Genomic DNA, 17418 nt, shown 5'->3' with positions numbered 1-17418 from the left:
ATGGGGGGCTTACGGTTAAAAAGGAAGCAACTCTCGAGAGAGGGACAGAACGTTTCGCGTGTAAGTATCTTTTTTTAGCACCGTTACGCCGATGCGCTTAATTAAATGCTAACATCTATAGTCGCGTAGAAAAACCACACTCTCTCACTCTCTCTCTCTCTCTCTATTGGATTCGATCTTTTTCTCTCACACCCTTTCTCTCTTTGCACCTCTCATAAAAGTCTCTCTCTCTTTTTGTCTCTTTCTATCTATATTTGTAGAATTATATTAGCGTAGAACAGCCTCGCTTCGCGCCAGGACATAAATCGCCCGACCCGTCGCACGCGTGTGTCCCAAGAAACATATATATGTATATCCAATCCCAAAGTGTCGGAAATCCACAACAGCCTCTTCGAACCGGAAACCGCAGACCCCGCTGAACTTCCCCCGATCCGTCGATCCCAGAGCAACGTGTCATACCTCTCTCTGTAACTATTGTTCCGTCTGACTAGGATTGTCGAATCCTCTCCAGGAAGCTCTAGCAGTCCGTAAGAAGAAGTATTCCGAATAATATCGGAAGATCACGAAATAGGAGATCGTATTTAGCCACCAGTATTTTTAATGTTGTTCATTTACCGCGCTTGTCGTGCGAGAAATTCTTCAGCATTGGTTCTTCAATTTATAAGGTCTGTTTTGCAAGAATCTTTAATCAAACGATCCTATTGGTCAATAGGATCGTTTCGGTAGCGATTTACCGATGAAGGGATGCTTCGAAGCTATGATGGTCGGGTCGATGCTACCGGACACTTTTCTCTTTCATTCGGTGTATATTGGCCGAGTGTCCTGTGCGACGAGAGAGATTTCACGCCGATGAAAGGTGGCCCCATGTCCGTGTTCCTCCACTTCCAGTTCCTCGAGATGTTCGACGTGTGGATGCGCCATGGGTCTATGGCAGGGATGATGCTCGAGATAGGGTCCACGGGCAAAACGATCGATCGGGCACACCAGACGACCGTGTGCAATGGTAGTCGGGGACCGGACGGGACTCGACGAGGCGATCCCGCGGGGAGGTGAACACGTGGTGGCGCGAGACACGACGCCGACGGCGACGCGGTGCTCGGAGACGCGGCGACGCGGCACGGTGACTTCAGAGCTCGTCGTGCTTCGGCCCACTGAACTCGTCGTGGGAGATGAAGCCGTTCTTGTCCTTGTCCTCGTGCTGGAAGATCTCCTCGACGAGCTTGTCGTGGTCCTGGAGCAATTTCTTCACCTCCTCGTTCTCGCCGGCGCCGCCCTGTTCCGCCTCGTACACCTGTTTCCTCAGGTATTCGCTCACCTGTGCAGACGATAATACAATACGGTTATTTAATGTTTTCGAAATTACGATTGAGTTTGTAATGATCATTGTGATTTGTTACGAGCCAGGGCTAAGCGGATATGAGAGCCGAGGAAATGGCGAGTTTGGTTTTTTAGAGTTTGTTATGTGGACGAACCCGAGCCTATTTAATCTCAGGGAGCCACTAGGATGGTTTAGATGTCGTGGACGAACCCGTGCCTATTTCATCACAGGGAGCCACTAGGTGGTTGGTAGTCGTGGACGAACCTGTGCCTATTTCATCACAGGGACCCACTAGGATTGTTAGTATGGGCCTCGTAACTTTGAAGAATTCGGTACACTTCGAGCGGTAAAAGTGTGCCTTTGTGGGTTCGCTTCTAGCTGGGAATTTAAATGTTATTCTAGAGTTGAAATGAACAACACTGAATTATAAATATATGAACGTAAAAAGTATATTCAATGAAGTAAAGGTTTTACAAATGGTACTGTAAAGTGTAGTCGCGGAAGCTAATTCCAACGTTCTCGGTTTTCACGCACTGAGAAATGCGGGGATTTGTTATGCAGAGTTTAGCTTACTTTTAGAAATGCTTGATAAGGACTTTAATACTCGATCTCACTAGCTAGACTTCTATTATGATTATGATCCGCGGATGAGCTGTACGCGTCCCTTTTTATATCCGGAAAATCGAGTCTAAAAGTAGTGGGGGACACGCATGTTTCTCAACGGAAACTACTTTTCAAGAAAATCTGGCCACTCCATAATACCCCGTGGGCAATTACGTAATCTAGCCGGATGCAAACCAACTCCCTATAGGGTTCAAAGGTCACGAGAGTGTATTCATACGTAACAGATTCGAGGTTGTACGATGTACAATGACTAAACTCAGTTCCATATAAAAATAACTTCACGCTCGTACGAGTTTTCGACCGATCTGCACAGCCCCCACTACTGTCGACCGATTCGGACGCATGCGATTGCTTGTAGCTCGCTATCTTTGTCGATCTTCTACCAATAAACGTTATTTTTACGTGGAACGGAGTTTAGACAGCGGATTTTATGCATTTCTCGTAAATATGAATGTACAAAACGTAACGCAGTATGAAGTTTCGTAAAGATTAGTATAAATTTTACTTTACGTTGCACCTTATAAAGCTTTTAATGAAGAAGACAAATCTCTGATATAAATTCAGTTCAGTAAAAATTTAATTTTACATAGAGATCCGCAGTCTAGTAATGACGGTACTTGTGAGCAACCATTTTTTTTAACCATTTCGGTTCTATACAGGGTGTTTGGTTACTGAAGTCGGAAACTTTAAGGGGTGGTTGTACATATCAAAACAAAATAAAAATCAAGAATAGCGAAATTGTGTTCGAGGCTTCGTTTTCATGATATTAACTGGTACACATTTGGACCAGAAACGCCTGACACCAGACAATCTGCGTACAGACAGTAAGCGTAAGGCACGACAGTCACAATGCGGAGTGTTTTGAAATAGCCGTTTGGTTACGGAAAATTCATAATTTTGATCATTTTCTATTACTTAGTTGTCGCTTTCATTAAAATATTATTTATTTCTGGAAGTTATTTAAATAGGGCAATATGTACGCAAAAATCTGTAATCTCTACCATCTTTAATGAAACCATTTAACGGTTGATGTTTTTCCTTTTTGTAAACAATTATATTAACAGCAATTTACACTGGTGTCGCCTGAAAAAAATCTGCAAGTCATTCACGAGCGTTGCCGACGTGGTAAAAAAGCAGGTAGTTTTATATCTACTCCCTGTTTACATATTTTTATTACTTTTCTATTCTTTGTGTGGGATTCGAGTAACGTTTCCTTAGTTCGATGGCAGTCGTCAACGCGAGCACATCTACTTGGCACGCAATACCCTTCGACGAAAAGCATCTGTATTTCTTATGAGTACCGAGTATTAACTTAATTTAATATAGTAAGTGTTAGTTTAATTCAACCTCGCCTAGTTAGTACAACTTTTAGTATAGTACTTATTAATTTAATTCATTTATTATAGTGAGTTTTAGATTACTTTAAGTTTAGATTACTTAAGTTTCTTTAGTGTTTATTCTCTGTGTGTGTTAGTATAGTACTTATTAATTTAATTCATATAGTACTTATTAATTTAATTCAGTATAGTACTTATTAATTTAATTCATTTATTATAGTGAGTTTTAGATTACTTTAAGTTTAGATTACTTAAGTTTCTTTAGTGTTTATTCTGTGTGTGTGTATCTGCGTATGCTGTGGTCTTCCTTGAGGAACTGATAGAGTAACTAGATTTAATTTCGCGCAACGTTTCGTACATGCCTTTTTTATGAAGTGTCGCAAGATAATAGTCCAGGCTCGAGTGTAGGTGTTACATATCACATTTTTGGCTACGAGGTAAAAGCATATTTTTTTAGGCGACGCCAGTGTACGCGTCGGTGCTGTCGTACCCTAAGCTTACCGCTTATACGCAGATTGCCTGGTTTCAGGTTTTTCTGGCCCGAATTTGTAACTGTTATTAACTTGAAAACGAAGCCTCCGACACAACTTTGTCATTCTTGATTTTCGTTTTATTTTGACATACTAAGTCACCCCTTGAAGTTTCTTTACTTTTAATGAATGTGTCCCGGATCATATACGGAGTATTTCCCTGTTTGTGGTACATCTCAGCATTGAATATTTTTTAGACAACGCAACGGTATACTTCATGATTTGTTTATATGTTAAATCAAATAGCGCTGGAGATGACCGATTCAAAGAACGCATAAACACGTCCATGGTGTTTACAGTGTATCATTTCTTGGACGTGTTTACACGTTAGTAACATAGGAAGGGCTAAATAATTTTATAGTTTGTTGGATTAGATGAATTAGACGATATGTGTGGTTATTAGATTGTAATGAATGACGTTTTCAAATGATTACAAATTATGTTTAAGTGATGCAAGATCCATTTTAATGGACAAATTCTCCCCACCGAGTTAGACAGTTCTTGATCCCATGTTTAATTATTTTAAGATAGCTGAAATGGAACGCGTTGAGAAACGATATTTATTCTGCAATAATCTAGTAGTGTCACAAGATTATACGAATTTAAATTAAATTTTAAAAGAAGTATCTAAAAATAATTGAAGGATGAAACATAGCTATGTATAGACTACCATTTACTCACAAGGAAAGGTTGCGAACCCGAAAATACTGATATTAGACTATATTTGGAGTAATTTTTTTTTCATGCACGTTTTCACTTTGAAGGGGTGAAATCAGCCCTTAAAGTTTTCGCATTTTTTCATTTCCTTAATATAACTTTGTAACGGTACGAGATAGAGCAAAACTATAAGTACAAAAATTGTTCAGTTTTTTATGATCTATGACGCTACTGAAAGAAAAATTTTCAACGATGCGTCATTTATAAACAAAATGATTTTTTGTTATTTTACATATAAATTCTTAAGAGTAGCAGGCAGAGATAGTCATTGCATGGAACGAAAGTACATTTATCAATAGTTCATTGAATTATGAAAGCATATCATTTTTATAAATTTTTTTATTTGCAAAAACAATTTTCCACTTTTGTACATATACGTATACTTAACACTAGAACTACCAAGCAAGTCAAAATGACTTGTCAATACACTCTTCCAACGACGATTAAAATGTAATAACAATACATTTTCTCAGATCTTCTGCACCTTTTATTACGATATGAAAGTGAAGTAATTGGTTAATTTCTAAATTTCTAAATTTACAAAAGTTTTTCACGTTTATCCACCGATCGAAGCAAATATGCGTTTATCGTCGGTAGTTCTAGTGTTAAGTATATACGTGCTATCTTGTGTCATTCATATATTGTAATTTGCAGCAAGTTTTACATGTGGAATTTTATTAAATGACTTATACAATATTTACAAATCAAAATAAACGAGTACATTGTGGCTTGCTGCGACGCTTTGTCATAACTGTGGCGTTTTCTCTCGCGACGGCATGAGCAACGAGCTAATGGAAAATTCAGTAAATATATTTTTGCATCTGTAAGTGTCTCATGCAGGTAACTGTTGTGAGCATAACATAAAACTGGAATACATTAGAATAGTATTTTTTGCAATATGTTTCACGCTTCTGAAAATTCGTTTCATTATTCGATGTGATCAAGTTAGCTGAGACACCCTGTATAATAAACTTACAATCGTTAATCCGTAATCAATTATCTGCACCAAGATATAATAATTTATTTAGATATATGTACATGGTATAAAAGTGGATATATATCCAACAAACAAACTTTTAAACATTCTGTAGATTTTACATTTACGAATGAAGATATGACACATACACCTACATGTTCCATCTGGGAAGCAACTGCTGTTATTCGTTGTTCATAGCGCAACAAGATTTTATGTTTCAACCATTTCTTCGACATGTTTCACTATCACGGAGAATTTTCGGAAGCGTGAAACATATTGCAAAAAATACTATTCTAATGTATTCCAGTTTTATGTTATGCTCACAACAGTTACCTGCATGAGATACTTACAGATACAAAAATATGTTTACTGAATTTTCCATTAGATCGTTGATCATGCCGTCGCGAGAGAAAACACCACAGTCATGACAATGCGTCGCAGCAACCCGCAATGAACTCGTTTATTTTCATTTTTAAATATTTTATAATGGTAGGGGTGACGACTTCACACTTATCGTGAGCAAATCGACTCACACATATCGAGACATTTCTGTATTTTGTACCGTTACAAAGTTATATTAAGGAAACGAAAAAACACGAAAACTTTGAGGGCTGATTTCACCCCTTCAAAGTGAAAACGTGCATGAAAAGACATAGTTCAATATGCTCATCATTAATGCGCATTTTCATTAAACTTAGAATTTTCGAGTTCAGAACCTTCCCTTGTCAATTATATTTCAAGTAAATATAACTGAGCATTTTCTTATAATACAGCATAGTTTTTAAGTGAATTTATTAAACCATTAATGTAAAAAGGGCAAATTGCTAGAGAGTTTGAAATAAAGAGAACATAGCTTCAAATGAGTTTTTAATATTACATTTTCAAGAAAATTAAACTGTTTTCAACGAATAGAAATGTCCCATTGACGGGGTATTGTTGAAATATTAAAATTCACTTGTATTAAGCGTATGAAAAGATCTAAGGAAATATTGTAGCTCGAAATTACATTGGAGATATACTTTTTTAATTCCTTCTCTTTATTTTAAATACAACACTACAAAACAAAAGTTTTCGGTATTTATTTTGATGTATATAGCAGCACCAATAAAAAAGATTCATAACTATTAAATAAATCTGAGTAATCACACGTTTTCCTTTCGTAATAAAATGTTATAAAACGTTTTTAACAAAAGAATAATTTTTGGTTTTGTTCATGTGAATGGTACACGCTCGACAAGAAATATCTGTTAAATTCGTAACGTTTTTCGGTGATTAAGATGAATGTAGCGCTACACGCGGCGGTGCAAAAAAAATGGAACACGATTGCGTTGCTCGTTACAGTTAAAAAAAATACCGAAAAATCGTTTCGAGCTGCGAGCCAGCCCGCTGGATGCAAAATGTGTAGATGTTAATCCTTTGTACTTGTACGCGCAGATAAACCTGACAACTAGCGACGTCGTGATTGGTCTACTCTTTGATTTGTTGGAAAAAAACCCTTACGAGATGAATCAAACGAGTTGCCAAACCGAATGCTTGTCAAAAAAAGCCTGAGTCGGCTATAGCAATAGTATTGGGACGAAAAAATTCGTCAGACTTTGATTTTGCTTTGATCACAACTTACAGATTACACACCAGGTGTCTCCAAATTAAACATTCAAAGCTTCACAGTACTTTCTACGAATATAAATAGTAAAAATGTTATATAAAAATTCGTTTATAAATGTTTGACTAAAAAATTGTAATAACAATGTTTAACAGGCAGGCAGTTAGGTCTAGAATGGTAAATGAATAAGTCAGTGATATTTATTTAATTTATTTACGGTGACAATAGGAAAAGAAAAATGTTTATTATAACTTGCGTCAATCAGTGTTATACAAGAACGAACATACGTAATCAAATTTGTAATTGAGGTAAGAAAATATTTACACTTTTATAAAAAGAAAATTTTCTGGTTAATAAGAATAAGAAATACCATTATAATAATAAGATCTTTATTTGATCATGGGGAAAATATACAACAAAAAACGAAAAAAGAAGAAGAAAGGGAAATAACTGAGAACCGAAAACAAATAAAAAGAATTATAGTAAAATTAAGTAAAAATGTCACAAGTGATACAAAGACTAGACTGAGCCTAGAAATAGTTACTGTATAACCTAATTTATTTATATAACATCTTGTTTTGTTTCTGAGTATATATACATATTTGGAAATACACTGGTAAGAATGGACTATTTAATTTGAAGACACCCTGTACATTAAAGAAACTATGGAAAACAAGTCACGAGGACAAAACTTTCTAATTTAATTTCTGAGGGTCTTCTATCGGCTATAATTAAAAACATTAGATCAATAGTAACGTTAACAACATGCATAGAAAATTGTAACACGAACAAATTAATTTAACAAGAGTTATAAATACTGTTCGTAATTGATCCAATTGTTAGTTGAAATTTTGGAAGCCATGCCTGGTTAGAGACATTCAGAATTTATGTATAGTACGTGTAAGATTGTTAGAACATTTGTTTATCTTTCACGTAAATCTTTTATCTACTACCATCACCAGGAATGACCCTTAGAAAAAAATTAAAAATGATCTTGCCATTGCTCTCACCTCCTCGCGAGACAATTGGTTGTCGCGGTCGCTGTCGATCTCTTTGAATACATTGGCGGTCGGGGGAGAGTTGCTGATGTTGATCAGTTCAACGTCGAACAACAAGGTAGCACCTGAAATCAGAAATGTTCGATCAATTGGTAAATGCTCTGCTTTCTTCGAACTTTTCCTCGAATTAATAGTTTTGTATTAATATTGACAGATGTCAATAATACCGATACAACTATACATATATGTATACATATGTACTGTAATAATTAATTAACAAGAAATTAACTTGTAATGTATATGAAGCTACATATGCAACAATTTTATTTTACATTTTCGATTTGTTCTTGCATGTAATGTCATCTGTTTCTTGACTTTATCGAGAAGAAAACGTCGAAAGAACATTATTATGAATTTTATTTTATTTTGATCTATAGATTCATGTGTTCAGTCTGGGTGGTACAATTATCATTTCGTGGTAGTACCATTTTTATGTACATTCCCCAATTTTTTCTTGCATTTCTTTATACAGTGATGTAACTATGATACAGATGACATTAAAGTGAGAAATAATTGAATACGTACAGTCACGTCGAATACATCTTATGTTTAGGATAGACATTTCACACGTTAATAATCGATTGCAATCGATTCGCCAACAAAAAAAATCGAATAAAGTTTGTACAGACGTTCTTCCCGAAGGTAACAATTCCTGCTTCCTTAAATTCAACACGACCACCCGTTAATTACACGTTGCAACTCTCACGTTCCAAATAGCACCACCGTGCAATGAAGCATTAAATTAAACAATTTATTTCTCGCTAATTGCTCAGTAATCGCGTTCCTTGTCGATGCAGAATTATATCAAAAAAGAATGGTCTACGTCACTCCGAACTTGGATTATTATTTTAGTCGCACCTTACCCGTATTTTGCCTATATTTTCAACAACGAATAACTGAAACAAAGCCTCGAACACAACCTCCTCATTTGCGACTTTCCTCTAACAATTAATTTGATATGCAGAATCCATCCTGTAAAAGTGTCGCACATTTTTATGAACCCCCATATAGATTCTTTACATCTATAGAAACAAATACCGATTTCGTAAAGAAATAGTGGATTACTTATTGGTACACCTAATAACAGTCTTTTCACTATGATCTTTCGATGATCCAGTAAACAAAACTGGTAAATCGTGAGAGGACCACTTCGAGTCCAATTTTCATACAACTATAGCCGAAAATTCAGTGTAAAATTGATTAAAACGGCATGGGAGACGATGAAAAACCAATTGGAAATAGTACTTCGATACCTTATGGTCTACTATTTGTGGTTAATATCGCGTAAACGGTACCGAGGATATATCGAGACTGAAGAGACATGGAGGGGGACAGGGGAGGGGCTTCTCTCCAACGTTCCTGATTTTCCATTATGTTTCAGTGATCCGTGGAGCAGGACGACACGCGACGACCGCATTGATTGCTCGAAACCCAATAAAAATCCAATACGTCTCTGTCAGTGCTGACGAAAGACGATTGCCGCGGCTTTTCTATTATTTGCCCGTCGACTATCCATACGGCCCTGCCGCACGAACCCCCCCCCCCCCCCTCCCGTGTTCTCCACCCTTCGTCAATAACGTATGACGGACCTCTTGCCACTGACATTTACTACCAATCATGATTCCTTCTGTACGAGCGAACGTTGAAGGGAAATATCGACGATAATTGGGTGATCTTTTTTTTTTTATTGAACGAAATCGAGGAATGATCGACGAAGTGATTATTGGACTATGGATTTTATGAATTCATGATGTACATACTGATTGTGTGGGAGACAGTGACGTAAGAACGTTTGCATTAATAAAATATCTCATTTTAGTTTTATGTTAGTGAACCCGTGAACATGATTAACTAGTGATCGATTTTTATATGTCCTATAGTAGTAAAATGTTCATACGTACATGTTCATACGTAATTATTGAATTGAGCTGTGTTGTCATATTATTTGTTATACTAAAGATATCGGTTTATACTATCAAATTAATAATGTTGTAAATGTTACGAATACTGCCATTTACATGAAACAACTGATATAATTGATTCCGATGTCGCCGATCACCCGTCAAGGAATTCTATGTATTAATTAATAAAACGAGTTTGGAGTTGTTGCAAACTAATCTATGAAAATGAGAATTTGCATAAATATTTTGTGTCTGATGATCATTTGTGGGTTGTATATAGATTTAATATGATATCATTTAACAATCAATCTTTATACGCTAGATACATTTACATATTATGTACTAAACTGTGGATGTTCATATTACATTCATAGCATCTTCTAATCGGCAAATCGCAGTAGAATAAAGATTTTAATAAAACTGAATATTATTTATATGTTATTACTAATATATTAGTATGTCTATTTATTAAAAATGAGTCTGAACTTAAGATCTATACGATTGCTCGATTAGGAACGTTTGTATTAAAGGTACGTGATAGATACTAAAATAAAATAACCGTGAGTTGGTACATAACGTAGAAAAAAAGTAAATATAGAGCGTAAGTGGTTCTAGATATTCAATATACATCATCGAACATAATGTATACAGATGGAAAGTACAAAAACAAAAACATTCTAATATTAATATGTGTAAAACTTTCTTCCCATTTGTAGCTATAGAATACAACAAATACAGGGTTTTATTGACTACATTTAAGACAGGTCACCTGAATGACTCGCTTGTTTTTGGAGATAGAAGAAAATGCATCAGACTAAACTTATTTGGTATCGAGGGGCTCATAATCTGATGTTACTAATTTATTGGTAGGCGGACGCGTCAAGGAGATATAAAGGTCAACTCTGTTTTGTTAAATGGAACGGTATGGTCTTTCACTTATATTCTGATAGAGTGTTTCAAGGCGAATACAATGACTTATTATGAAGGTCATTCAAGGTCACTCAAGGTTAACTTCAAGAGAAAACTGATTATCTCAAAACATTCTTCGAACACTTCGACGATTTACATGTAACATATTATTTATGTAAATACTCACAGCTAGTACAAGTGTTCAAAATGGCGATATTGAACATGGATACATAGTCAAAAGCGTTGCAATACTGATAATACTGCCTGACAAATTTCATTTGTATCTATTATAGAGCAAACTCTTTTTATATGTTCTTGCATGTTAACTTTGGTTGTTGATTTTTCGCGGTATATTTGTTCGTTTAATTTTCCCCACAAATAAAAATCTTAAGGTCTCAGGTCTGGGGAACGTTCCGGCCATTTGTTACTTCCTGATCGACCGATCCAACGATCTCCACATTTCTTGTTCAGAAATTCTGTAACATTACGTGCTTACAATGTGATTGAATGTGTGTTTATCTGTATGATAATCTGTTTTCTCTTGCAGTTGACCTTGAGTGACTTTGCATGACCTTCATAATAAGTCATTCTATTCGCCTTGAAACACTCTATCAGAATATAAGTAAAAGACCATACCGTTACATTTAACAAAACAGAGTTGACCTTCATATCTCCTTGACGCGTCCACCTACCAATAAATTAGTAACATTAGATTATGAGCCTCTCGATACCAAATAATTTTGGTCTGATACAGTTTCTTCGATCTCCAAAAACAAACCAGTTATTCAGGTGACCTGTTTTAAATGCCCCACCCTATATAATATAAACATACATATAATAGACTGCACATTTCATGTATCTACAGCATACCCAATTGTCTGAAATTCAGTGTACTAAGAGGATTAATAAATTTTAATATGATTTTTATTTTAATCGTATTCAGTAGCACCTTCAATACAGTGAACAAAGTTCTGTTTGTTTTCAGTTTCCGTAAATGAATCCTTGAAGACCGGTATTTGTATAAACATCCGCGGTTTGGTAATAAATATTAACAGTGTATAAATATTTTATATTTTAATGAACCATTGAAGAATTCATACAACCACCAAAGAGAACGAAATTATATTCAGGCGTAAGTTAATACCAAGGCCTTAAGATGTTGGTAATAGCAATACATACTTCAAATGGTATTCGTAACGATACATCGTTGATTGATTAATGCATATCAAGGTTTTGTATACGCTCGAAATATGTATGTACACCGCAGAATTAAATTATATGTATTGAGCATTTAGGTACAAATTTTGTTTCTGGCTACCCGGTAATTAAAATTGTTACTGACTTAAAATAAAGCATTATTAACAGACACGGTACAACGTCGGTTGTCCATTATAAATTTTATTATTTACTTCGAACACTGAAATAAATTTTCGGTATTAATACTACAGGACAATGATAAAATTACACGTGTAGTATAAACTTATTCCAGTATCATTTAAAATAATATTAATCCATTATATTGTTTGGTATTACGGTAATACACAATACTTAAAACTAACATTTTGATAATGCTTTTTAAAAATTGAGGGACTTTTCTATTTGTCAGGTATAATGCAGAATATCAAAAACAAAATAATCTTGACGACACTGACAATTCGAAAACTAGACATGTTTTCAAAAAAGAAATTTTTCTTATTATTATATTTGTTCCTAGATAATATGACATTTTTTCTCGACTCACACAAATATGAAATATTGACCATTTTATTAGGCAATTCAAGTAATTTTCATAGCAAAATACTTGTTTCGCCGTCGTATTAAAATGTTGAACGAGAGAAATCGGATTTGCGATTTTCGAGCTACTTGTGAGCCACTCCGATTAAGGGTTTAACACCGTTTGTGAACCGGGCAATGCAATCGAAAATAAATTCGATTCCATTTTATAAGTAGGACGATTTTCAAGTAATGTGCACTTTCTCGTAAATGTTACTCGTAAAAAGGCTCGTAAATGACTTCTACGCCACATCAATCTGTGTGTGAGACTCTTTACACAAATCATCATTTTTTTATTTCTTTTAACTATCATCGTTAGTTATTTATTAACTTTATTTCATTTATCTTAAATTTTTTATTCATTATGTATCATCGATTGTTATTATGTACTTGCTTTGTCAGTACATACACTAAAACTGCAATGTTTGTGATTATCATTAATCCTTTGCCTTGTAATAGGTACCAAGTCAAACACGTGGCGAAAGTTTCAAACTGATTCTAATCAATATAATAATATGCTACATTGCTTTTATGAATATTTAATCTTCACACACACTCACATCTACTGGCAAGCAATACAAAATTCTATTTATGAACTCAACGTATGCGCCTTAATAAAAATTTGTATTTCATTCTTAACTTCTTAGATATCTTCATAGAAAAACTAACTTAAAAAAGTCTGAGATTGAATAACCACTGCAGCTTCGTTAGCACTCAATAGAAGTCTCCTTTTCTATTTACGTGTAGCAAAGGCATACATTATTACACTTCGGATGTTTATCCAAATATCGATCTGTAGGAATTCATTTATGGAAACCAGAAACAAATAGAAACCTGTTTACTGTATTAACAGTTCTGTCAGTTTCAAAATAAAATAAAAACCGTACTAAAGTTTATTATATTTTTCAATATACTGAATTTTATACCATCACGTATGCTATAAATACATTAAGTGTGCATTCTGTATCTATTGCAAATACGCTACCGACCAATCAATTTTACCACATTTCTTTTACCAAATATTTGTAGAATAATCCCTTCCTTTAATTAATTGTCAGGTCTGGTCCCATACTTTTGGCCAGTAGTGTACATTTATTAAAACGCCCGTATCATTTAAGTTTCTTTAAATAAAACTATTTAACTATAAAGGTATGTAATGCAAAGAAAAATGTTTACTTTTGCGCAATGTACAGGGTAGATCACGAAACGTGATCAGCTTATATTATGCTATTACTAGCTGTTTGAACGAAAAATTGTTTTGCATGCTTATCAGTACAGACGTCATAAATAGAACTAAGCAGTCATTTCTTAACCGTTTACGCCTGTGTATTGCAATTAATGGACACCATTTTGAACATCGTTTTAATTAAGGTAGATGACATTGTCTAAATGTTCCTTTGGTTTAGAAGAAACAAAATAGTTTGTTATGATGCTTGCCGAATTCGTCTCAGTATCCGCTAGAAGGTGGACGTAAAAAAATGATAAGTTTGTCTATAAAATACTAAAGGTGACCTTGAAAACCTCTGAAAAAAAGGGTTGACAAAATATTTGGTACAATCACCTTAAATCATGTTATACTAGTTAAACAAAATTTTGATCGAACAGTTAGTAGTAGAATAATCTAAGCTGATCAAGTTTCGTGGTCCACCTTGTACAGAGATGGGCACGAAAATAGCTCGAAATACATGAATCCCCTTAACAAAACCACACTGTACACGCTTGATTCGCGTGCACCACGCGCAGTATCAATTATGGACGATCTCGTCGCGATTGAGCAGGGCCCTAATGAATATGCTGGCCAATTAATCACTACTTAAACGATCGCGATTAATACGGGGGACAACGGTTTCGCGTAGGGACAACGGAATCGTGCCCTTTCCCTTAGAAAATTGAACGACCGCTGTGGCACGAGGGGGTTGAATGTCGGGAAAGTTTCCCGTTCTCAGTGGTTCCAACATCGAGGACAGATGGAATCAAATTCCTTTTTCTTTGTACGCAATTTCCTCCTTAGCCTCTTTCTTTTCGCTGTTATCCGGCAGGGCAAACAGTTTTGTTCCGCGATCACTGGCGACCCGAAATGCTCTCCGGCGTCCAACCTGCCTCGTTCATTCCGCTCCACGTTATACCGAGACCGGGCTGTTTCCAGTCTTTACAGGGTGTAGATATCAGTTAGTGTTATAGGCGACCGGGGAACAACGCTGAAACTAATCAGTGTATTGTTTTGTTTTTTCTTCGTGTGAACGAATACTGGGGGAAGAGAACGGTTCGAAGTAATTTGTGGCCAACCCTTTCATCGCGGTATCAATTATCGAAATTTATGTTTTTGTCGTTGGCTGATAATTGAATAATCCGATGAATTAAACGAAGTTTCACTATGAATTGCAGGAATATCGTTCATGCGTAGACTATGGATATTTACTAGGGGTGTGCGGGTACCCGAAATTACGGGTACCCGACCAGTCGGGTTGGGTTGGTAAAAGTAGAGCGGGTTCGAGCGGGGACCCGACACATACGAATGTCGGGTAGCTTGATCGTGTCGGGCTGGCTGCCCGGGCAAGCCCGACACGTTCGGGTTAGATCAGGAAAAGTCAGCCAGGCTCGGACGAGTTCTAGTTCTTCCGATACTCGAGATTCGATCCGTATTACGTTTATAATGCGATCCTTGGTATATGTATGTATTCCTTTTTAGATAATTAATTACGCGGCAAGCATATGCAAAATCTTTATAACTTTCATAAGAGAAAATAATATTTGTAACACATTTATTTATTCAGATTAAACTTCCCTCGATATAATCTTTATTTTACATGGAACATATATGATTTTACCTCTTTACTTTACCGCAGCCAGCCCGACAGGATCAAGTTATCCGAGACGGTCAAACTACCCGAGACGGTCAAACTACTCGCGACGATCAAGCTACCCAAACATTCGTATGTGTCGAGTACCCGCTCGAACCCGCTCTACTTTTACCAACCCAACCCGACTGGTCGGGTACCCGCACACCCCTAATATTTACGCGAATGTAGGTTTGTGTTGACTGATTTATGGAAATTGAAATGACATAAAAATTTGTAGATTTTATTAAGGACTTCGGTGGATTCCAAAAATGATAAAAGAAATACCTTCTAATTTTTATTAAGTCCTTTGCTATTTATGTTGTTAAAATAGTTTTTAAGTTCAAATATAAATGTATTCTGAAATGTCAATTAAAATGAAAGCAAATGAAATTAAAAACTAAAACGCAAGCGAATGATTTTAAAAATTACAATTGAATCAAATGATGAATTAAATCCTCCCCAAAATTATTCTTATCCGGTATACTCTGCGTGTATTAATAGAATACAACTTCAATTAGACGCAACAAACCAGCCAGGTAAAGTAGAAAAATTGAACGGAGTTGAAATACAAAAATCCTCTGTGTTTTATTTAATCACGTAACGGTCGAATTATTTTGAAAAGGGGACAAGTTACTAAAATATCTTCAGAGACGTTAACAAAATTCCAAGCGGATTAACTAACGAACTTCAACAAATGTCGCAGACGAACCGCAAACAGGGCTGTGGGAATAGATTTTTTTAGAAAAGAAACGAGCGAACCCGTCTTATCCGTTGAAGAAGTTAATTAACCATAAAACGTGTAGACCGCATTTACGACGCTCGGGCGGCTAAGCCCTCGAACATTGTTACTTCTCATTACACGTTTTTACGCAACAAAGAACCACACACACAGCATTCCGACCTAGAGACGCTGTGAACAATTTCTCGGTGTACCGAAGATCACTGTTCTGACGAAACTTTTCGAAAAATCTCCGTCCTGTCGATTGTGAAACTGATTCCAAATGTCCTCGAATTGTTATTAAAAATCATGATGTAACACATTATCGTAGAATGTCGTTTATTAAAATTTTAGGTATTAGATATCAATTGTTTTGGTGTTCTTATTGGTTGATGGAACAGACGTTAATTGTTTAATGCAATTTCCAGATGTCGTTTAAGATTCCTAAACTTGTTAGGAACGTTGAAAAGAAAATGAACAAAATAGGAGTTGAAACATTTCTATTAAAATATTTCATATATGTAATAAGATTTGTATAATTGTTACGAGCCAGGGCTAAGCGGCTGCGAGAGCCGAGGAAATGACGAGTTTAGTTTAATAGAGTTTATTACGTGGACGAATCTGTGCCCATTTCATCACAGGAAGCCACTAGGAGGTTAATAGTCGTGTACGAACCTATGCCTATTTCATCACAGGGAGCCACTAGGTAAAATTTTCGTGGACGAACCCGAGCCTATTTCATCTCAGGAAGCCACTAGGATTGTTAGTATGGGCCTCGTAACTTTGAAGAATTCGGTACACTTCGAGCGGTAAAAGTGTGCCTTTGTGGGTTCGCTTCTAGCTGGGAATTTAAATGTTATTCTAGAGTTGAAATGAACAACACTGAATTATAAATATAAATAAACGTATAAAAGTATTTTGGCGGCAAACTCTAGACTGGAACTACTACTGTTGCGAATGTAAGAGGTAGTGCCGCCACAGTATATTCAATAAGTAAAGGTTTTACAAATGTAAGTGTAAGGTGTAGTCGCGGAAGCTAATTCCAACGTTCTCGGTTTTCACGCACTGAGAAATGCGGGGTTTTATCGTACAGAGTTTAAGCTTACTTTTTTTT

General features: G+C 35.8%; 1 protein-coding gene across 2 annotated transcripts in view; it reads right to left on the bottom strand.

Moving 5' to 3' along the window:
• Positions 1-17418, bottom strand: part of LOC107193985 (FK506-binding protein 2) — a 199553-nt gene continuing 182135 nt past the window's right edge. Inside the window, exons 3-4 of one of the 2 annotated variants that reach the window (XM_015583537.1) lie at positions 8104-8228; positions 1-1315 (exon numbers count right to left, since the gene is read on the bottom strand). In XM_015583537.1, coding sequence (XP_015439023.1) covers positions 1127-1315; positions 8104-8228 — 314 coding nt within the window. In that variant the 3' untranslated portion in view covers positions 1-1126. The remainder of the gene's footprint in view (positions 1316-8103; positions 8229-17418) is intronic. The other variant, XM_015583546.1, reaches the window with a different exon arrangement.

Source organism: Dufourea novaeangliae, unplaced genomic scaffold (assembly GCF_001272555.1).
Source record: "Dufourea novaeangliae isolate 0120121106 unplaced genomic scaffold, ASM127255v1 scaffold1, whole genome shotgun sequence".
Classification (NCBI taxonomy): Eukaryota; Metazoa; Arthropoda; class Insecta; order Hymenoptera; family Halictidae; genus Dufourea; species Dufourea novaeangliae.
This window is presented reverse-complemented; position numbering and strand designations above follow the sequence as displayed.